General features: G+C 48.7%; 1 protein-coding gene across 1 annotated transcript in view; it reads left to right on the plus strand.

The window, feature by feature from the left end:
- Positions 1 to 2422: 2422 nt before the first annotated feature.
- Mocos (molybdenum cofactor sulfurase) overlaps positions 2423 to 23836 on the plus strand; it is a 47837-nt gene continuing 26423 nt past the window's right edge. Inside the window, exons 1-7 of the mRNA XM_051163140.1 lie at positions 2423 to 2658; positions 7122 to 7211; positions 12817 to 12883; positions 14580 to 15221; positions 17469 to 17545; positions 20559 to 20758; positions 22899 to 23015. Of these exons, the coding sequence (XP_051019097.1) occupies positions 2517 to 2658; positions 7122 to 7211; positions 12817 to 12883; positions 14580 to 15221; positions 17469 to 17545; positions 20559 to 20758; positions 22899 to 23015 (1335 nt within the window). The 5' untranslated portion in view covers positions 2423 to 2516. The remainder of the gene's footprint in view (positions 2659 to 7121; positions 7212 to 12816; positions 12884 to 14579; positions 15222 to 17468; positions 17546 to 20558; positions 20759 to 22898; positions 23016 to 23836) is intronic.

Here is a 23836-nt window from a genome sequence, read left to right on the forward strand (position 1 = left end):
CCACCTGCCAGCTGCATGGCCTCCAGCCGTGATCTCTGCATTCCAGCCAGAGGAGAGGAGAAAGACCTTTCTCTAACCAAGGGCGTTTCTTGGAAGTCCCACATAGTGTTGTCCAGTATCCTTGGCCAAAATTCAGGATTGTGGCTATAGTCAGTAGAAAGAGAAGCTGGGAAAAGGACCCCCCTTCCCCGCCCCCCAGACGCTGTGGTTTTTGAGTCAGAGTTTCCACTGTATCTTAGTCTGTCTTTTCTCTCTGCTTCTCTCCCGCCTGTGCTGGGGATCTAACTCAGGGCTTCCCCAGAGCAGAAGGGGCTTAACTAGCCTGGCAGGAAGCATCCTCAAATGTTACAAAGAATGGGAAGGGAGAGGCGAGGTGTCCTAGCACAGAAGGAAGAGGAGAATAGGCTTCTGGATGAACAGGGGACGTCCAACTCCCAGGAAAAAACATCGCCATGGCCAGGAGGAGCTAATCCGGATGCGCCCACCCCGCGGGCTACGCTCTCTCTGCAAGAACTCGGGTTTATTTTGAACTTTACAATATGAATGTAAGTATAATGGACCCTTGTTTTCAATCTCTTCTGATTCCAAGCTGCCCTTTCAGCTTCTACCCACAGAAAAGGTCTCTCCGGTCCCTCTGCGGGGGAAGCTTCCGGTCGCCCCCCCCCCCCCCCCCGCACCCCTTTCCATTATTGTCAAGTTCATCCTGCTGCCGCAAATTGCTGCGCTTAGGAGAGAAAGCCGCTGCGTTGCTCAACTATCCCTCTTCCGCTTTTCTAACTACCCTGATACCTAGACTGGCAGCTTCTCTTTTAGGGAGGCGCCTGCTACTTGGGTGGACAGTCAGAATTATTTGCATGATCTAAACCACCGAAACCACATGATAACCTGTTTGGAGATTTGATTCACGATGTCCACTTCCTCCAAGACCAATAAGCAAAGGTCTTCTGGGGAGTGGGAAGGCCTCTGTCCTGCTTCTAGTGAGTGGGAAGGCCTCTGTCCTGCTTCTCCATCTGAGTTGGCTCTTCCAAAGCAGCTTCGTTTCTCAGACTGACAGAACTGTCACTAGGTCACAGTAAACCACTTAACTAAGTTATGCTAACTAACCCTCACAGGCCACCAGGCAGGCACTATCCTCTAGTTCTCCACTTTGTACCAACTTTCTCTGTCATCACTCTGCTCTCTTTCCCGAGCTCCTGAGGTGTCCCCCCATAAGCTCTCCATGTGTCCTGTGTCGCCAGCCTCAGACACTATAATTTTTGAACACCAAGTGAGAATCTCCACTTAAATGACCTGTATGGCGCGCCACATAATTTCTTTCTGTGCCTGAGCTCCCCGTCCCCCAACCTGGTTTCCCGTCATTCTGAGCTACTCAGGTCATCCTGAGCTATCTTTGGAACCCCATTTGTCCCTGAACCTCTGTATTATCTGGACCTCATAACCTTACTGTTCTGGACCTGGACAGTCCTGCCCAACCTTTGAAGCAGAGCCAGGCTAGGAGTCACACTTAGCACAAGGCTTCTACCATCAGCACCCACCCCACTGTATCTTTAGCTTTTGCCCAAGTTATCAGGGAGCGGGTGGCTTCAAACTTGGGCATGGTGGCTTCCCATCTGGTGGCCCGCTGTTGGCTTCTGGGCCTCAGCCTGAGTCCACCTTTGTGCAGGGACGTGAGCCTCTTTGCAAGTCCCGCAGTATGTGATTCCTGAGGGCCGTGTTCCACAGTGATGTCTTCCAAATTTGGTTCCTCACCCGCGCCGTGCCTGAGTTCACGTTACCACGTCTTCCTCTGCCACTGGTGATTGTGCAATCAACCACCTCCACATCCCATAGCCTCAGAATTAAGTAGCGCTTGGTGCCCCTGTCACCTCCCAGCCCTTAGCCCCAACTCTGCGCAAGTGAGTTTGCCTGGCTCTCCCCGCAGTGTTCTGACACGGTGCCTGTGTTGTGAGTCGCCGGGGGATGCAGAGGGAGGGCCCAGCCCACGAGCAGCCCTTGGCTGGGTCATCCTAGAGCGTCCGGACTCCGATGTTGCACAATCGCTGGGAGTGTATCAGGCAGCCCAATGATTTCCTCTGAAACGCTGCGCGCAGGCGTCCACAGTAGTCCAAGTGCCTTGCACACTTTCGTGTCTAGAGCGCACGGGACAAGGGTCCCGGGTTCTGTCTGGGTCAGTTGGACCCAGAGTCACTTACGCCCAGTGAGAAAGACTCGCACTCCTTTTTCCTTCCGCTTGCCTTAAGGGCACCTGGATATCTCAAGACTCGCACCCAGGTGTCTTGGATGTCGCCCAAGCAGCTCTAGGCGTGTCAGGGACCCCGAAGTGAGAGGCCGGGTCCTGTCCCAGGTGGGCAAAGGCCGCACCGAAGTAAAAGCGCTCGGTGAGTCAGCGGTCCGCGAGGAGGCCGGCCCTCGAGGCACCGCCCCTGGGTGGAGACCCAAGTCACCCACGGTCCGGCCCCGGCGAAGTTGCCGGCCTCGCTGCACTTCCCGGGCTGGGTGGCCTGGATCCCGCAGACATGGCCAGCGGGGCGGCAGAGAGGGGACTCGAGCCCCCGGCCTTACAGCGTCATCCAGAAGCCAGCGCACAGCGCCTGGCCCAAGGCTACGGGAAGGGCAGCATGAGCGAGCTGAGGGACCAGGAGTTCGGTCGCCTGGCAGGTGAGGGACACGCTCGGGGACATCCGGTACTGGAACTTACAAGGGAGGTTAGTTGTCTCATTTAGGGCGCACTTGGCACTTGATCTTAGCTAAAAGGTCAAGAAGAGATGGACTTTCCGGAAATCGAAAGTCTGGAAGGGATTGAGAGCACCGGCTGGATGCCGCCGGCTCCCAGGCTGTCCCATCCATAGTGGCAGGACTTCTTGCTATGGTTGTTGCATAGATTGATCCGTGCTGCGAGACCAGCCTGGCGTCTCTCACCACACACTGCAAATGGAGCTTGGGTTCCCTTTGTCCTCTTACTATTTCCAGGAGAATACCCGCCCCCAAAGATTCCACCGTAGCTAAAGTCACACAATTTATTGAGCAGAGGCACTTTTTGGGTGCCCCACATGGGACCAGGGAAGCGAGGGAGGCCACTGCATTGTTTGGAAAAGCGACTTTGGGGCCAGCCGGGGAGTCCAGAGACCGGGATCAATCAGCTGACAGGTCTTGCGAGGCCACGCCCCTCTCTCCATAGGGCTGTCCTTTCAGTACAGTAGTTTTTTTTTTTTTCCGAAACATTATTTTTATTACTACTATTACTATTGGCATTTTAAACAGGGTTCCGTGTAGTTGCGCAGTTTAGATTGGCTTTGAACTCGCTATGTAGGAGGCTTGCCTTGCACCTTTGATCCTCTTTCCTCTGCCGCTGCAACGCCCAGTGCCAGGCGTGCCCTAAACTCGCTGGCATCAAGCCTCATTTTTCTCCTTCTGCACTAGAACAATGCTCGATCTGAGCTCTAGCGTGCTAGGAAACGGGAAGAATTAGAGAAGTACGCAATTTGAGCTTTAAGAACAGGCGGAGCCTGTGAGCCCGTGAGCTGGAGCGGATCACAAAGTAGAACCTGTTGATTGAGTTAGAAATTAAGCTCAGATTAACTGCAGGTGTAGCAGAGCCCAGCCCACTGCTGCGGGTTGAGTACCCACCCGCCTTTAGTCACGGACCTTGCCTGGGAAGGGGCCAGCTCCATCAACTTCAGAGCCCACTGTGGAGCAGGAAAGTCAGGGTCCAGGGACTTTGATCCCTCAGGTGTCTGCCCTGCTGTGTGTCCTTTCCTCATTCGGAATAGTAGCTGTTTTTTCCATTGGGGGCGTGGGGAGCTGTGGCCTCCTCCCTGTGTCTCCGTTCCTACTCTGTAGAGAGAGCCTTCCTACCAACTCCCTACCCCATTCTTCCCTGTGCCTTGTCACTGGCTGGAAATAGCCCTTCAACTTCTTTGCTCCCTCCCACCTTCCCTCCCTCCCTCTCCCCCTCTCTCTCCTGCCTTTGCTAGGGAAATTTCCTACCAAACAGAGATAGTCTGATATGAATATTTACAGGCACGGAGGGCAACAGGCCCCCTCTCTTTCTAAAGTAAATCCCAGAGCCTAGCAAATAATTATTTCAGTGCCACTGGTCCCTAATCTTCTCGGATTCTCTCCAACCTTGACCTCTCACACCCTCAACACTACCTTAAAAGTAAAGGTCTGTTCAGGCCCCTCCAGGCTCCACTCCTTTCTCTCAGAGAACAGCACCCAAACATGACATTAGCTTGTAGCAGCCAGTCCTCCAGGCTGGCCTTTAAAGCCTTTTAACACCCACAGTGATGCTATGTAGGTTCTTTTTTATTTTATTTTTTGAGATGGTCTCACTTTGCACTCAGCCTTGAAGCCCACTATGTAGCGCACTCTGGCTTCAGTCTTGTGATGATCCTCCGGTCTCAGCTTCTGAAGTGGTGGGGTTATAGGTGAGAGCCACTGCACCCAGATGGGTCCTGTATTTATTTAGCAAATTCCCTGGTTGTATTGTGGCTGAAGTAGACCTTCACCTTCCTCCCTCACTCAGAAAGAGGGATTCACTGTACAGTCCTGGCTTGCCTGGGGCTTTCCGTGTAGACTAGATTAGTCTTGAACTCACAGAGGTCATCTGCCTCCATCTCCACCATGCCTGGCTTGAAGTACACTTTGCGAGTGCACATTTGTGTAGGTCGTGTGTATGAAGGCAAGAAGATGACGACAGTGTCTTCCTCCATCACTCTACCTTACTTCTTGAGACAGCGCCTCTCCCTGGCGTGGAGCTTGTCTAGACTGACTGGGTACTAAACCCCTGGCTTCACCTCCGCAGCAGAGGCACTGGAGGTGTGCGCCACCATGCCCAGCTTTTGTATGCCCGTCTAAAGGATGCGATTCTGGCTTCCAGTGTGGTCGGTGAGCACTCTACCCACCGGGAAACCTTTCCATTCATGAAGTGGACTTCTGTGGACTAAACAGGCACCTTTTCCTACCTCTGAAATAATGGAGAGAATATTCACAGAGAGCGGCTTTCCTCTGCCTCCCAGAGTGCTGGGATTACAGCTGTGCACTACCCTGCCCAGCTGAGCCAGTGTTCTTGGCAGATGCGCCATCTCTCCAGCTCTCATAGGAACATCTTAGTGCACCGACTTGGATGACCAGTGTCTTTCTTTCAGTTTTATTCCACAATCCTCAGTAAAAGGATTATTACTAAAAGGATGATGTTTTTAAATTCTCTGAGAATTTCATATAATATATTTTGACTATATTCACTTGCCACTTCTCCCCCAGATTCTCCCAGACTCAACTTCCCACAACCTCCGAACTCTCTCTCTTTTATAACCCACTGAGTTCAATTTGTGCTGACCACATTTTAATGATATCAGAGTCAAAAGATGACAAATGAGATAGAAACATGGCCAAAGACCCCGCCCTGGGCTCCAGATGCAGTTATCACAGCCAGTGGCTATCATCAGTTGCTTTTCCAGCAGTTGTCTGTGTTTGTATCTGTGTGGCTCCCTTTTTCCTATGAAGAGCAACTGTAACATTCCCCACTTTCAGACACCATATGTACTTAAGAGTGTGGAGATGTAACTAATAATGGTGATTTTTTTTTTTTTTGGTGTGTGTATGTGTGAATGAAAATGTTCCAGAATTAGGTAATGTAAGCATATCACAACCACACTATGTTGTACACTTATAGAGGATAGATTTTTATGGTTTATGAGTTATATCTCAATGCAATTATTGTAAAGTAAACAAAAATCTACCCTGTAAAGCACAAACTGCTAAATGATTTAAAAAGAAATAGATGTATTCATTTTTTATAAATTTGAAATAGTATCCCAGAATTTGCTTTGCGTGAGTTCTTTGTGCGTGCGCATGCACACACACACACACACACACACACACACACACACACACACTTGTGCATACATGCAGGTTCACAAGTATGTGTGAGCACCTGTTAAGAGCATAAGTCAACCTGTGGTTCTTTAGGCACCATGGAGACAGGGGTCTCTCATCACCCTGGCACTTGTGATGAGAGCAGGATGGCTGACCAGAGAGCGCCAAGGATCCACCTGCTTTTGCCTGCCCAGTGGTGGCATCGCAAGCTTGGAGTCAGGAGATCAAAGCCAGATTCTCACATTTACATGGCAAGTACTTTACCGGTTGAGCCCTGGCCCCATGCCATGTCAGCTCCTGTCTCCTGTCAGGACTCTTGAAGTACATGCTATGGGGGCATCCTAGTTCAGTCTCGTGATTTTATGATACTGTATTGAACATCTTCCCATGGAAGTCATTTATGCAAAACCCTAGGTATTTCTGAGATATACATGCAGAAGGAATTGGTGGGGCAACATGACTTTACTTAAGGGGTGACTGGTGTTGCCCAAGTGTTACTCCACAAAGTTGCCCTAATTCACCCTCTTGCAGCCAGGTGCCATTCATTGGCTTGCTGTCCACATCCTTGCCCTCTACAGGAAGGCGGTAGTACTCTTTTGATCTCTGCCACTCTGATCCGCAAGCCATCGTATCTCCAGTTAGCCTTTTGTCCTCAGGGCAAGGCTGCAAGGGTTGCTTCTACCCTTTATCTTCTCTGAAGCTCTACTAGTGAGTCTAGGCTCGAGGACAGTGGAGCATTGTGGGAAAGAAAGATCAGGGCTCACCTTTCCCGGAAACATACAGCTTCCAGAACAGGGTGTGAGTGAGTGCAACACTGCTGTTTCATCATTTGTCCCAAAGGCCTGATGGGCACTTCCTGTGTCAGGTGTCTTTCCAGGCTGGTAAGAAAGCCACTTATCAAGTAGGCGCCCAGGCTCTGTGCTTATATTAAGGAACATAGGTCAAGAGGTTCAGGGATATCAGCTGTGTTGAAAGATGTTGAGACAGGTGGGCATGGCGCTGCACACCTGGGATCCCAGCTGTGGGGAGGTGGAGGCTGAATGATCAAAACCACAAAGGTATCCTTGACTACATGAGAATTTGAGGCTAGCATGGGACAGGGGAAATCATGTCTCAAAAACAAACACACAAACAGAAACAAAAGAATGGGTACCGGTGTGTTCACACTAGTCAGCTTTACACGAAGTGGCTGGGAGACAGGTGGAGAATACCCTGCAGCTTTATTTGTGATTTTCCTCCCCCAGGAAGTGTCTACCTTGACCATGCAGGAGCCACCTTGTTCCCCCAAAGCCAGCTCACAAACTTCACTAAGGATCTCATGGAAAACGTCTATGGTAAGGAACGCCACGCACACTGATTTCTGATTAATCCATTAATGTGTGTTTAATCCTGCTGGATCCATGGAGAACATGGAGAACGAATGGAGCAGAATGGGACCCACACCAGATGGAGGGACAGACAAGCATCCTGGGTCATTACATATCACACACATGGGTCTGAGGTAGAAAGTTCCAGCTCGGGGACACACAGACCACTCTTCCAGAATGGATTGGAGTCAGAAAGAGAAAATGGGTTTGAAAGTGCTGGGTTTGGTGGGGGGAAGGCACTGTCCAGTGCAGAGGGCAGGGGTCACGAGGAACATCATTCATTCACTCTACTGAGTCACTGTGGTGTGTGGATTGTAGTAATAATACTACATTAGAACATTAGAAGAAAATATAGCTCCTGTAGAGGAATTTTAACTCAGAACATGGCTGCTCCGACAAGATGTCACATCCAAACCTTCTAGGTCTCTGTGATCCAGCTGGAATACAGACACGCCTTTAGTCTTGAGTTCAAGGTCAGCCTGGTACAGAGCAAGTGTCAGGTAAAGAAAAGCTTAGTTCCAGGCGTGGTGGTTCACGCCTTTGATCCCAGCACTCAGGAGACAGAGGCATGCAGATCTCTAGTTCTAGTCAGTGCTGTTCAGGCAGTTTGCTTGCGAGTGAGCTGAGAGGCAGTGCAGTGGAGTGGAGTTTGTGGCAGTTCAGTTCGTGGAACTCAGAGGCAGGTTTTTTGTTTGTTTGTTTGTTTTAACCAGGAGAGTTTTACAGAGAGAAGTTGGAGAACAAGCTCGACACAGGTGGAGACAGAACGAGCCAGGAAATGAGAAGGAGCCAGAAGATTAGAGCAGATTGCTAGAGTTAGCTTGAGGCCAAGCACGGCAATTCAGTCAGAGCTGAAAGAGAAGCCAGATGGAATCAGTCAACTCGGAGAAGAGTTTGAGCCAGAACAGCTGAGTTAAGCCAGCCAGGCGGAGTTCAGAAAGAGCTAGGAAGGGTGAACTTATTCAGCAGTAAGTCTCAGAGGCTGAAAACATTCTAGGCCTAATTAGATTGTATGGAGGCTCAAAGCTTCCAGAACTAGGCCTAGGTTAGCAGACCGAGGCAATAAGCCTCAGAGACAACAATTAACATCAGGAGAATAAAAGACTGCTTCTACAAGCTCCTTTCTTGGGGGAGACTTCGGTCTAGACCTGGAAGACCAAGGCCTTAATCAAACGAGCTCCAGCTAAATGTGCTTAGCACCTGTGTGCAGAGGTGGCTGGCGTCGTGGGTACCCGCATTTGCAGGAAGACAGTAGGTTTGGCAGTGTGCACAATAGAGGAGTTGGGAGGGGAGCAGATGCTGGACGATGAGCCAGAACTGGGACAGCAGGAGGAGACACCATGCAGGCAGTTGTGACAGCAAGAGCTGGGATCCAGGACCCTAGAGGGCAGGAGAATAGATAGGAGACAGACAGGGCCCAGCCAGGGCACACTGGGTGATTTGGCAGTGGTCACTATCCTAGGAAGGACAGGTAGTCATCCAGAGCATTCGGCAGCAGCATAGTGTGCTCAGCGGATAACTCAGAAGAGGGAGTGAGAAAGCAGGAGCAGCGATGAGATGAGCAATGTAAATGGCGACCAGTTGACCCATACACCACTCACTGAGCACTGAGCATGTTTTAAGTGCCTCCCGAATGCGTGGGGTGTATCATCGCCACTCATCTTATGCCACTCTAAGAGCCATAGACTGTGTTATTGAGCTTATGTAGTGTAACTGTTCCCTCCAGGTTGGACTTGGCCTCCATCTTGAGTGAGGGCACCTGTGGTCACCCGAATGGGTCTCTCACAGGAGAGGGCCTATTGATAGTCCCTGGTGGGAGGCTGATGAAGGGGCTTGTGGGACTCAACTCCCCAAGGGCCACCTATCATCCCCAAGGTTTATACAGGAGAAAAGCAATTGACTGGGTTGGGACTATTCTGTGGTTGGACTATTCCGTGGGCAGTTCTTACGGTATAGCTACCTTTGAGTGACCCACACTCTTGTGGGTGAGTCCAGGAAACTTGATAGTCCACCAAGCTGCTCTCTGATGGAGTGTTTTCTTTGGCCTTGATGCTGTCTTTGATCGTTCTATGTCCTCCCCGGAAAAGTCTCATGACATCTTGATTCACAGGTGAGCAAATGGAACCAGAGAAAGGGCAAGTAACTAAACTAATGTTACACACTTAGAACGTTCTGGAGCTGGGGAACTAGGGCCACTGGGAGCTGTATTTCTATTTCTAGGTAAGTTGGATCTAGGGCCTAAGTTCAAGTCTCCCCACTCCAAGATGCCTCCGTTCAGGATAGTGTATTTTATGCCACAGATGCGCACAGGGGGTGAGTCTTCACGCTGAGCAGTCGGGAGATCTTTCAATCTGAGGAGGTCCTCAGAGAAGGCGCCAGTGAGGGATTTTATCTTGACTTTCATCTATGATTTGCAGAGAGACCTGAAATTCTCCTTCTGTAGCTTTGGCCAGTGGCATAACTATGGGAAAACAGTTATCCCCAGAGATGGCAGTCTCAAGATCTAGGTGTTTCTAAAGACACAGGGTTAAAAAAAAAATGATCTGAGGAAGGGTGCCAAGAGTGTGTGCCAAGTCCCACAGGTTGCTGGCTGACTTGAAAGGAATGTGTGGCAGATGCAGCGCCCAGGCATCCACTGTGACCCTTTGATGTTAAGGAAGAAGACTATAAAGACAATAGGTCAAACCTGCATCAGTGCGCGTGACTTGTCCTCTGGGAATGTCGGTGTCTGGCCCTGCAGACCAGCCTTTCCAGATATCAGTGTTGGAATCAGTTACTTTAAAAAAAAAAAAAAAAAAAAAGGTTTGACCACTGAACAAAAAGCAACTTAAAAGAGGAAAGGTTTGGTTTTGCTGATGGTTCGTCGTGGGGGAGGGGGCGGGGCATGGTAGCAGAGGCGGCAGGCCACATCCCTGGTGCAGTCAGGAAGCAGAGAGAAAAGGAAGAGCTGGGGGTGTGAAACCTTAAGGCCTTCTCCCATTGACTCACTTCCTCCAGCTAGGGACCAAGTTTTAAACACATTTAATGTTGAAGTCACTACCGGGCTCATATTTAAATGAGTTTTGAGGGAGATCATGGCACGTGGGGACACACAGGGGAACACAAAGAAAAGGAAAAGTTTTCTCAAAGTCATTGAAAGGAAAGGTGTGTTTGGTGAGTCTTTAGTGTTGCAAGTAGGTGCAGGAGGAAGGACAGAGCCAGCAGAGGTGGTGGCAATTACTGAGGACTAATTCAGTTGGGGGTGTGGCTCTGTCTAGTAACCAGAGGAATTAATGGACAGATTCCCTGGCCACCTCAGGGGAGTTTGCAGAGGAAGTCTTGGGGCTGGCCTGGCTGCCTCTGTGCCGATGTTCTGCCCCTGAATCCTCTTCCTAGGTCCCATTTTGTCTTACAAATAAGCAGAGTGTTTTTCTTATTTAACAGATCTATTAAGTTATAATTTATACATTATAACAGCCATCTAATTCATTTGTGGAATTCAGTGATTTTTTTAAAAAATTACTTTGTTTTATTACTTTAAGTGTATGGGTGTTTCGCTTGCATGTATGTCTAGATACCAGTTTTGTGCAGTGTGCTCAGAGGCTAGAAGGGGATGTTAGGTGCCCCAGAACTGGAGTCACAGATGGTCATGACCTGCTATTTGGATGCTAGGAATTGAATCCAGGTCTTCTGGAAGAACAGCCTCTGCTCTAACCACTGAGCCATCTCTACCCCTTCAGTGATTTTTAAGTGTTCTCAGTGAGTGATTCAGCTATCACAAGTCAGTTAGACGGCTTCATTTCTCAATGAAACTCCCAACCACTCATAGTTAAGCCCATTAAATCTCTCTCTCTCTCTCTCTCTGTCTCTCCCTCCCTCCCTCCCTCCCTCCCTCCCAGCTTCTTCATATATTGAAATCATACAGCATGCAGCTTCTTGTGACTATATGACTAGAGTCTTTTGCTTAGTGTTTTTGTTTATTTGTTTGTTTTTGGAGGCAGAGTTTCTATGTGTAGCCTTGGCTGTCCTGGACTTGTTTTATGGACTAGGCTGGCCTTGAACTCACAGAGATCCGCCTGCCTCTCTCTCCCAGAGTGCTGGGATTACAGGTGTGTAGCACTGTGCCCAGATATGGCATTATTTATTTATTATTATGTATATAGTGCTCTGCCTGCATGTACACCTGCATGCCAGAAGATCACATTATATATGGTTGTGAGCCACCACGTGGTTGCTGGGAATTGAATTCATGACCTCTGGAAGAGCAGTCAGTGATCTTAACCACTGAGCCATCTCTCCAGTCTCTCTGTGTCTGTATGTTTTAAAGACTTTTACTAGTGTATATTAACTATACATAATGATGGGTATCATTATGGCATTTCCATCAAAAGATAAACAATGTGTCCTGATCATATTCACCCCATGATCTTCTCATGTCCCCTTCCCACTTCTCCAGACTCCTTTCTTTCTCTTAACTGGTTCCCGTCAACTTTCATGGCTTTTGGGGTTTGAGTGTGAGCCGATGAGTTTAACTAGGGTTGCTTATGGGAGAATGATTGACAGGACCATGGGCAACTTACCAGTTGCTACTTCACTGGAGAAAATGTCTCTCCTTCCCCCGTCAACTATCAACCGTATATAGGTCTCTAGGGATGGCTAGGTCTGTATGAGCCCCTGTCCTTCTCCATCATAGGATGCCGATAGACCCAATCTTGTGCAGGTATTATATTGGTAATTAAAGATGTCGTAAGTTTTAGGGAGCAATGGACATGTCATTCATGACTAGAAGACAGCATCCTACAACACTCTCTGGCTCTTAGATTCCTTCTGCTGCCATTTGCATGATGTTTCCTGAGCCTTGGAGGGGGTTGGTATTGATGTCTCATTGGTGGCTGAGCATTCAACAGTCACTTGTTCTCAGCACTCTGACAAGTAATTGCCACCCACTGCAAAAGAAGTTTTTCTGACCAAAGCTGAGAGCATCACTAATCTATGGGCATGGATATTCATTTTTACAAGGCAGGATGACAGACACATTGTATCTGTTTATCAGAATACTGGCTTCCCTACTAGGGCCTATGATATCCCTAGCCATAGGCTTTTGACTGGGTTTACATTTCCAAATGTGCACTACTTTCCATAGGCTCAACCAGAAAGCAGTTGGTTGCCTTCATAGAAGTCATGCCACTATTGCAGCAGGTAGGCAATTTTTCCTCCCAGCAGCCCACATAGTACCTTCTGCATTATAAAAAAGCCTAGCATGTTTTTGATGTTCATTCATACCATAGCCATAGTTTGTTCTTTTTCATTGCTAAATAGTTGTCCACTGTCTGGGATTGATGTATTTTCCTGTCTGTCCACAGTCACTAGCCGTTTCTGTTGTTTCCAGAATTTGGCTTCATGACTAGAACATTTGTGAATTCTGTATGGATATAAGCATTTATTCCTTTTGAGTAGGTACCAGGAGTGGAACTGCAGGAGCGCATGGGGATTTTATGTTTTAGGGCCTTGAGAAATGGAGGGAGAAGGCTTTGAAGGGGCACAGGGAGAGACCATATTGTAACTCTAAGGCTTTGTCTCTGTAACCTTTCAGGTAATCCTCACAGCCAGAACATCACCAGCAGACTCACCCACGACACTGTGGAGCAGGTCCGCTACAGGTAAGCCGTAAGGGAGGCCTGCCTAAGCTGGTTACCTAGGTCGACAGACTTCCTAGTAGAGAGGTCTGCCTCCCACAGAGCTTCTGAGGGGGCTTCAGGCTGAATTCAGCCAAAAAGCAATGCGCATATGACAGTAACCAGCAGGCCAGAAGGCAGGACAAGAGTCAGTACAGCATGGCTCAAGAAACACAGGTGGCTCTGAGTCAGGGCTGGCGTGGTGGGAGTGGCCCAGGTTCCCAGTTATATCTTCTGAAAGAAGCACCATTTTCTGGCCTCCCTATTTATAGATTGTTGTATTAGGTGTTTTCATGTATTCACAATCCCCTTGCCATTTTGACACAGAGCAGCCTGCAGCTTGCCTCTAACTCTCTGTGTGGTAACGCAGGCCACGAATCCTGATCCTCCTGCCTTCACTTTCCAAGCGCTGGGACTGCAGGTGTACACCACTATACTCAACTACCCCATTATTTTCACTTGTCTTTACACGTCAGAGAGCCCTTTAATCGGTCTCCGTGTATAATAACTGCTTTCTGATAAGTGATCTTCATACGCTATAGGTTACTTAAATCCAAACGATTTCAAATTTGAAAGTGGTATCAGTCTTGGATCAGGGCACCAGTAGTAAAAACAATGTAAAACAGGCTGCTGACTTAAAATTCATTGTTGTAGGGGCTGGAAAGATGGCTCAGAGGCTAAGAGTACTTATGACTCTTGCAGAGGCCCCAGGTTTGGTCCCCAGCAAGGTGGCTTATAGCTGTCTATAATGAGTTCCAGAGGATTTGATGCCTTCTGTCTTCCTTGGGCACCTGCACACACGTGACACACATGTATATTCTTAGCAGCGCACATAAGAAAATAATAAATGAATGAATAAATATTTTTGGAAAAATCATTGTGATAAGAGTAGGGACAATATGAAGATAAAAGTGTTTTCAAATAATATGCAGGTTGTTACAGATTTAAAACACTTTAAAGATGTCTTTATTTGATGTGTGAGTGTTTTGAACGCATGTATATATGGGCATCATGTTCATTCCTCATGCACACAGAGGTCAGAAGAGGGTTCAGAACCTTTGGAACTGGAGCTACAGATGGCTGTGAGCTACCAGGTGGGTACTGGGAATCCAACCCAGGCCCTTGGCAGAACAAGAAGTGTTTTCAAATGCTGAGTCATCTTTCCAGCCCCTTTATAGATTTTTTAAAATTATAATTTACTTATTAAGAAGGCCTGGTCCTGTACCTAAGGCCATTCTAGGTCACTCTGGAGCTTACTATGTATGCTGGAGATTTTTTTTTTTCCTTTTTCTTTTCTTTTCTCTTTCTTTCTTTCTTGCATTCTGGGTTTACAGGATCCGGTAGCCCCCTTGGTTTATGAAATACTGGGGTCTGAACCCAGGCTTCTTGCATTCTAGGCAGGCCTCAGCTTCATTCCTATGTTGTGCCCAGATGTGCGGAGATGGAACTCCAGAGGCAAGAAGTTTAAATTTGATGTTTTCGAGAATTCAAGGTTGTCCTTAGCTAAATAGAACGTTCAAGGCCAGCCTGCAATGCATGGCTTCCCCTGCCCTGCCTTAACTACACAGCAGTGGCCGAGCGTCCCTGGAAGGTAGAGATGCCCTACTGAGTAGACCTAAGACAACATGGAAACATTGAGGCTGGAGCAGAGACCCCGCTGTGACACTGTGCTTCTTTCCAGGATATTGGCTCATTTCCATACTACCCTGGAGGACTACATTGTGATCTTCACGGCTGGGAGCACAGCAGCTCTCAAGCTAGTGGCAGAGGCATTTCCGTGGGTGGCGCGGGCCCCAGAGAACAGTGGGAGTCACTTCTGTTACCTCACCGACAACCACACCTCTGTGGTGGGAATAAGGAAGGTGACTGCAGCCATGGGTGTCACATCTACCCCAGTCAAGCCAAAGGCCATGTGGTCAGCGGAGGCAAAGGCTGCTGGAGCCTGTGACAGCGACTGTCAGCTTCCACACCTCTTCTGTTACCCAGCTCAGAGTAACTTTTCAGGCACCAGATACCCGCTGTCGTGGGTAGACGAGGTCAAGTCTGGGCTGAGGAGCCCCGTGAGTGTGCCTGGGAAGTGGTTTGTGCTGCTCGATGCAGCCTCCTATGTCAGCACCTCACCCTTGGACCTGTCAACTCACCGGGCTGACTTTGTCCCCATCTCCTTCTATAAGATTTTTGGGTTTCCCACAGGCCTGGGTGCTCTGCTTGTCAACAAGCACGTGGCTCCCCTGCTTAGGAAAGGCTACTTTGGAGGAGGGACTGCAGCCGTCTACCTTGCAGGAGAAGACTTTTACATCCCGACGGCATCGGTGGCAGAAAGGTAACCGTGCCATTGGGTGTCCTGTGTCCTTCACTAAGGCAGGGGTGGCATGTGTGACCTATAAGGCTGCAAGTGGAACCAGGTTTGGAACCCAGGTCAGGGGGAGTTTAATGTCACCAGTAGGCCAGTCTAGGGCAGGGTTCAGATCCAGGAGGCAGGGATCAGCCGGAGTGTGCTATGGGTGGCTCTGGGAACTCTCTGTACCTTGTGGTAGCTTCTCTGGGGTGGTGGAGCAGATCGGCAGGTAAGACTTGCAAGAGAAAGGAGTAAAAAGCCTGCAGGAAAGTTAAGAGTGGTGGATGCCAGGCTTTGGCGTCACAGTGCTGGTGAGAGATGACAGTAATCAGGCAATGATCTTAAAAAAGATGCTACTTTGAAACACGCGTGCAAACAGTTCTGGGCAAAGTCAATTTCCCAGCAGCAGGTAGAGTGAACTCTGCTTAGTGCCTTGGCACAAATTACCTAAACCCAAAGCCAAAACCTGGGGGAGGAGTGCTGGCGGCAACCTCTATGATCCGGGCTGAGAGTGGTTACCAAAACCACCAAGAGCAGGCTGCCACTGGCCTTGCAGGTCTCAGGCCTTTTCCTCCAGCTGCAGGGTGGCTGTGTGACTCTTACCAAGGGCTTTCCCAATGGGGGAAGGCGGGGCCCAGACTGCTGAATGTGTGTGATGTCAAAGTGGCCACTGACCCAGGGGACACTGTGAGGATAGGGTAGGGAACTAGTTACCCACTTGGAGGCTGAGAAGGCCCGAGGGGAAGGTAGCTCAGACTCACGACCCCCTCCCCCTGCCCCAGTTATTCTGCAGCTGAAGATGACCTTGAACTTTCCATCCTCCTGTCCCCATCCTGGTCACTTGGGTTTTGCTAAAGTCATGTTAAAGCCATCCAGCATTTCTGCCCCATGTCACATCTGATTCTCTGATGCTCTCCTGCCACTGTCCTGCCGCTCCAGGTAATGTGCTGGGTTTCTGTGAAGCACTGTGTGTTAGAATATAGGCAGCCCCTGCTAGCCTGCCTCTAGGTTGCTTAGCAACCTCTGAGGTCATCACCTGCCAACACCAGGTGTGTGTCAGACGCACATCAGCTCCACACCAGCACCAGATATAAAGGACTGACTGTCACTACACGGTCTCTCTCCCCCGACCGCCCCCCCCCCCCAATTTTCTTTCCCACTCCCTGTGTCTGGGACTTCTCCTCTTGTCTCCTGTCTCTCTCTCTCTCTGTCTCTCAGTTGCTCTCCCACTGTCTCTCTGTCTCTTTCTACCCTCATGGTGCATTTAGGCTCTAACTTCTCCCCCTTCCCTTCCCTCAAATAAATCTCTTCATAGCAGATCTGTTGCATGGCATCTCTCTTTGTACATTACCCCTCGCACCTCGCAGACTCCCTTCCTTTCTAGAATGCCACTTCCCTCAGAAACTGTCAGCTGGACTCCTCTCCCTGTCTGACTTAGCCGCCACTCAAGCCTTCATTAGAGAGGGCTTGGCCTGGCCACACCGTCTCTGCGGTTGCACCCTCCTGCCTTGCTGTGATGGCTGCTTGTTTCTCTCTTGTTTCTCTGCACGTGTTTGCTGAGCCTTGTTCCCTGTTTTATAGGCCATGCTGTAGGAAAGGAGGCTGCCTATCAGTTCACTGCTGTGTGCTTAGCACCTGAACAGTGCCTGAGACACAGGGAACCATCAGCCATGAGCTGATATAAATGCTCATGAAGTAAATGGTTATGCAGTGTAAACATATTAAGCATTTTGACAGTCATATCTTTGATATTAATGAGCGTTTCATATTTAACACAAACCCATGTTTCCATACATTTTGGAACAAGACAGTTTTCTCAATGAGGCTCAGTGGGATCGCCTTAACTTGATGACTTGCCAGTGGTGCCCTCTTGTGGTCAGAGTACAGTATTTCAGGAGTTTGTGGCCAATTTTGTTTAAATTCCTCTTGAGACTTGCAAAGCGTTCTCATTCGTGTTTCAAGTGAGTGACTGTCTTTTAGTGCCCTCTGTCACTACTGCAGCCTACCCTAAGAATTCTGAAGTAGTTTGAAAGGCTGCAGAGCTGGTCAGGGCCAGGGGCAGCCAGGTGGGTCTTGGCATGCAAAATTCTTCCTGTGGTGGGGACACCTGGTTTTTATAAGGCCCTAAAAAGGAGCTATTAACAGACCATCAGCCTAGGTCCAAATGTCCTCACCTAGCCCAGAACGCATATGGATTGTGTTGGCCAAGGCATGACACCGTGTTCCCTACAGGTTCGAAGATGGCACCATCTCATTCCTTGATGTAATAGCGTTAAAACATGGATTTGATGCTCTGGAGCGCCTCACAGGTCAGTGGACACAGTTACCTGCGTGGACTTAGCTTCTGTTGCCTGTGTGCTTGGGAGACCCCAGGTGCTGGTGCAGCAGGCAAGGCCTGTGGAGGTGAGGGCACACGTGCTATCTGCATACAGCGAAGTCTGAGTCTAAATGTCTTCAGAACTACTTTGAGGGCTCTTGGCAGGGCCTTGGGAGGGTTGATTTTTGCTTTCCAGGCACAACTGCAACTTAACGGGGCTTGTTCCAGAGACAAAGATTAATAACTGTGCATTGTGGAGGCATGGCCCCGCAACCCTGGGCAGGCGTGTTACATACAGTTCCTGAGGTCTTACCGGCTCTCACCTGCCTGGATTCGCTCTCTGGCCACACAGGGAAGCTGCTGACAAACCATATTGGCCCACAGTGGAGTGAATGCCTCAGGAAGACTGAATGCCTTCCCACTCTGGCAAACTGGCACCTGGGAGAGCTATGATTTCAACCCAGGTCTTGCTAATGCCTGACCTCAAGCTCCCGGTTACTTTTTCTTCCACCAGCTTTTGTATGATGTATGCTGTTGCCCGCCCCTCACCCCCACAAGGGCTCTAGGGGAAGATGTCACTCCTTCCCTGTGGGGATGGGCACGAAGGCATGTGACTAGAGTAGAGTGTGCCTGGTGAGACAGGCATCACCTGGGGTGCTTCGTTCTTGGGAATTCTTTCCAGAGTTTCTAGAACTATGACATGGATGTGCATGTACATGCATTTGTACATGTGCATGCTCGCATATGTGTGTGTGTGTGTATGTGTGTGTGTGTGTGTGTGTGTGTGTGTGTGTGTGTGTGTGTACCACGTCTGTGACTTAGTGGCCAGATAATTCTTCCTCTTTCATTCTTGTCACATGAATGGAACCCTTCAGGGCCTCAGCCTCAAGGCCAGCACTGGGCTCCTGGGAAGGGGCGCACTGCCCTGATGAAAATGAAGGGAGGTGAGTGAGTAACAGGAGTGAGGGAGAAGGAAGATAACCTTAACTGTAGAGTTGGGACCTCACAGGGCTAGGGTTGGCAATATCAGGTCACAATATGGCAAGCCATGATTTTCCTATTAAATTGTTTTCTTTTCTTTTAAAGGCAAAATTGAAGTAAAACGTACAGAATGTGAAGTTTTTATTTTCACACAAAAGTATTTATTTATTTTTTATGTATATGAGTGCTTGGCAGCAAATATGTGTGTGTGTGCACCAGCTGCATGCTTGGTGCCCACAGGAGCTGGAAAAGGGGATGGGAGTCTCCAGAAGCTGGAGTAACAGATGGTTGTGAGCTACCGTGGGTGCTAGAAACCCAACCTGGGTCCTTTGCAACAGCGGCAAGTGCCCTTAACTGTTCAGCCACCTCTCAGTCAGGCCTACATTCACATGCGTGTGCATGTGAGTGTGTGCATGTGAGTATGTGAATGAGAATGAGTGTGTGTGCATGGGAGTGTGTGCGTGTGTGCGTGAGAGTGAGTGTGTGTGCATGAGTATGTGAGAGTGTGTGAGTGTGCATGCATGTGAGTGTGTGCGTGTGTGTGAGAGTGCGTGTGCGCATGTGTGAGTGTGTGCATGTGAGTGTGTGTGAGTGTGTGTATGTGTGTGTGCATATGAGTGTGTGTGTGCATATGAGTGTGTGTGTGTGAGAGACTGTGTGTATGTGCGTGTGTATGCAAGAGGGCCAGCTGCAGGACTATGTTCTCCCATTCTCCTTGGTCTGAGGCAGGGTCTGTCATGCTGTTTCTGCAGCCATGCTGTGTCCTCCAGGCTAGCTAGCCTGCAACCTCCTGCAGACTCTCCAGGCACCACCTCCCGCCACACTGCAGTACTGCTGGGGTGACAGATTGTAATTGCACCAGACTTTTTACATGGTTCCAGGCGTCAGATTCAGACCAGCAAGCTTATGCCTGCTCAGCAAGTGCTCCCACCCATCGGGTCTTCCTGCTCTTCCTCGCACATCTGTACACTTATCTCCCTGGTCACAGCCAGTTTTTAAAGTCACCTCAAACTGAAGCTCTGTTTATTAAACAGCACCTCCTCATTCCCTTCCCCCCATTCCTGAGGTCACTCTGAATCTACTTTCTGTCTGTATGAATTTGCTCATTCCAGACACTTCTTCTTCTTCTTCTTTTTTTTTTTTTTTTTTTTTTTTTTTTGGTTTTTCGAGACAGGGTCTCTCTGTGTTAGCCTTGGCTGTCCTGGACTCTCTTTGTAGACCAGGCTGGCCTCGAACTTGCAATGAATCTCCTGCCTCCACCTCCCGAGTGCTGAGATTAAAGGCGTGTGCCACCACGCCTGGCGAGACACTTCTTAAGATGTAAAAGGCATGATAATACAAACACTTTATTCCCTTTGCTGAGTATGTTTTCACTCTTCTGGCAGCAGATAGCCTTAATTGCTGTGTATTATGTTAAAACAATTTAACCACTAAGAACAAAAAATTAGTTTAACCATTAAGGGCAAAGATGACTTAAAAATTATATACATATATTTTTGCCACTGGCTAACAAAGGGCCTAAATAACTGAATCTTTTAATTAACTATACGTATACAAATATATATGCATATGAATGTATCTACACACATATGGATATATAATGAATATAATTATATACTTAATGTAACAGAATTCCTCTGGAAATATTCTGTAGAAAAAACAAAGACAAACTTACTCAGCGCCAACTTTGGAGTTGGAGAGATGGCTCAGTGGTTAAGAGCACTGGTTGCTCTTCTGGAGGACCTGGGTTCAATCCCAAGCACCCACACGGCAGCTCACCACTGCTTATAACTCGAGTCCCAGGGAATCAGACTCCCTCTTCTGGTAGTACACGCATGGTCTGTGGGCAAACACAAAACACCACAAGTACATCGACTTTGTCATAAGGACAGCTACGTTTAAAGTCATTAACTGGAAGTCTCGGACGACCAGTTGCAGTAAGCGTGTGTTAGACAGGAGCGAGCGACGTGTATGTGGCGTCCGCGTCTGAGGCCATGTATGTTTCCCTGTGTTCTTGTCCCTAGGTGGCATGGAGAGCATACAGCAGCACACCTTCGCTCTGGCGCAGTACACGTACTCTGCCCTGTCTTCCCTCTGCTACCCCAATGGAGCCCCCGTGGTGCGGATTTATACCGATTCTGGGTTCAGCGGCCCTGATGTCCAGGGCCCAATCATCAATTTTAACGTGCTGGATGATGGTGGGAACATCATTGGCTACTCCCAGGTGGGGTTTGACTCTTTGTGTGTGTGTGTGTGTGTGTGTGTGTGTGTGTGTGTGTGTGTGTGTGAGTCTCACTCTAGCCCAGGCTGATCTTGCATTTATAGTCCTATCTCTCCCTCCCGCGTGCTGGGTTGCAGGAGTTAGCCACTACACCTGGTTCGGTCATGAGGTCTAGCTTTTCCTATATTCTTCTTACTGGCCCCTTTATACCAGAAATGTTCTTGTCTAAATTTGGAAACCTTTCTGACTCTTGAAATTTATTTTTTTAAAAAGTCCCCAGGAGGAGCTGTAAGAAAGCCCAGGCTCTGTGGGAGAGCCTCACTCAGAGGCATTAGGTTGCTTGTTTGTTTATTTATACATAGTCTCAGGTAGCCAGAGCTGGTGTAGAACTCACTATATAGCCACGGATGGCCTTGAACTCTTGATCTCTTTGCCTCCAAGTCCTGAGTGTGGGCATTAGATACATCTACCAAGCTGGGTATGGTGGCACACGCATTTAATCCCAGCTCTTGGGGAAAGAGAGGCAGGTGAATCTCAGTGAGTTTGAGGCTAGCCTGTTCTACAAAGTGAGTCCAGGATAGTCAAGGCTACACAGAGAAATCCTGTCTCGAAAAACAAACAAACAAACAAACAAACAAACAACAAACAGAAGACACATCCCCCGTACTCAGCTCAGGGGCTCTACGTCTCTCATTGGCACACAGTTCTGCTCAGGCTTGGCTCTGTATGTCTTTAGCATTCTTTACTTAGGAAAGGAGAAAGGAGCAGGGAGCTTTCCCGAGTGGGAAGACAGCTAAACCAGACAGAAAAGTAGAATACCACAGCTGAGGTCACGTCACATGGCCACGCGATATGTCAGACTCTGATCACATCCCACTGCATCATTTGTTGGCATTAGGTGGAGTCCAGAGCCTCCTTTAAAAATTGTTTTTTGTTTTTATTTTTTAAAATAGGTAGCATCAATAATTCACCCAGCTTCAAAGAAACCCTTGTTTCTGCCTTAGTTTAGGCATGCAATGACCTCAAAGGAATTGTGGGCTGGTCAAAAGCAGTTTCTGTGATACACCCCCTTTGCATGGATGGTTGTTTTTTCCCCCCCCTCCAATGGGGAAAGATGGAAATCGCGGTTTGCAGGTTTGGAAGGGCCAGAATTGGAAGATTCAGCTTATTTCCCCTGAATGCCCCCAGAACACGTTCTTCGTTGTTACACTTCAAACAAAGTCTGTTTCCACAGCTACACTCTGTGGCATGATGCTACTCAGGCAGCTGAGGCTGGAGAATTTCACATCCCATAGCCTCCAGGGGGCAGCAGAGAGTCATAACACCTGGACTGAGCCGCAATCCCGATGGATCCTAAAGTTGGAGAAATTAGAAAAATGGACCTAGATGCCATAAGATGCTTGTGACGCAGGCTGTGAGCCAAGCTGGTGCTGCCCAGAACATCTCTCTGGGACTCCCTGTGGTTAGAGCTTGTGGCAGCCAACGAGAAGGAGCTGACAACGGCTCCAGCCCCACTCTCTGTGATTCTGAGGCTCACTGGAAGCCCACGGGCTCTTACTTTTATATTTTCTCAAGTGCACTTCTTTAATTCAACTGAATAAATTCCAATTTCTAGGACACTTTGTAAAATGTTGAATAAACCCATGGATCCTAATATCAGTCACTTTTCTCCTCAAGGTGACAAAGTACCTGGCTAACGTCACGTCAGGGATGGAAGTTATTCTCACTCACAGACTAAGGGGTAGAGTCCCCCCCCCCTCCCCTGAGATGATGGAATGGCGGATGATTGCTCCTTGGTGGCTGGGATTTGCAACGGGAGCCTGGTGTCCTCACCAGAGGGAGGAAGGGCTGGATTATAACTTGGGGGCCTACATGTTAGTGGCCCACTTCCTCCAGTGAGGCCCCATCTACCAGGGAGCCTACACCTTCCCAAAACAGCACTAAGAGCTAGGGACCAAATGTTCAAGCCCGTATGGCCCCTGGGGGCATTTTATACCTGCAATATAACAGCTGTGAGTTTTAGAGCAAGCGTCCAGACTTATATCACCCACCATCTTTTTTGTTAGGGAAAGAATTCTGTTCTGGGCATCACAGTTAAAGTAGACACTTCTGACTCTTGATTCCATGTCATCTTTATCCCTAGGTAGACAAAATGGCTAGCCTACACAACATCCACCTGAGGACTGGCTGCTTCTGTAACTTGGGGGCCTGCCAGAGGCACCTGGGGCTAAGTGAAGAGATGGTTAAGAAACACTTTCAGGTCAGTACAAGACCCTGTAGCCCACACAGACTGCAGCTGGCAAGGCTGTGTGCTGGCTGGTCATGGCGACTGATGGAGGCTGCTTCCTCAGCCTCATCTTGTTGGGCGCACTCTGTGGATGGAGCGAAAAGAAAAGGGGCTGAAAAGGAGAACTTACTTGAAGTCATTAGCTCTGTGGCAGTGTGTTTTGATTCACTTTCATTTTGGGAGTAATTTTTTAGAATTACATTATTTGTGTGATGTGGTGGTGGTGGTGGAGGTGATGTGTGTGTGTGTGTGTGTGTGTGTGTGTACATGTGTGCATGTACATGTGTGCTACCGCATGTGTGTAGAAGTCAGAGGACAATTTGCTGGAGTTGATTCTTTCCTCCTAGCATGTGGGCCCTGGAGATCAAATCTAGATTTTGAGGCTTGGTGCCAAGTGCCTTTACCCAGTGAATTCTCTTGCTGGCCTGAGGTAAAACTATAACTGAAGAGGGCTGTTGGTTGGTGACATTTCGCTACACATCCTCGCCCAATTCCCTCCTCCTTGCATACAGCCTCCCAACTTCCTTTACCTCCCTCTCGGCTGGGAGTGGGTGGCTCTGGGGTTTTGACTCCCTGGCTTCCTACGTTCCCTGTTTCTCCTGGGGTGGAGTTTTTTTCCACTCTGGGAGCATATGGCCAGTTTTGAACCACTTCACAAGAATAGTTTCTCATTATTGTGACCAAAACAAACAAACAAACAAACAAACAAACAAATCCAATGTAAATGATTCACCTGGAAGGAGCTACTTGTTTTTCTCAGGGTTTCAGGGGTCAGTCCATGGCCACTGCTTGTG

Source organism: Acomys russatus, chromosome 20 (genome assembly GCF_903995435.1).
Source record: "Acomys russatus chromosome 20, mAcoRus1.1, whole genome shotgun sequence".
Classification (NCBI taxonomy): domain Eukaryota; kingdom Metazoa; phylum Chordata; class Mammalia; order Rodentia; family Muridae; genus Acomys; species Acomys russatus.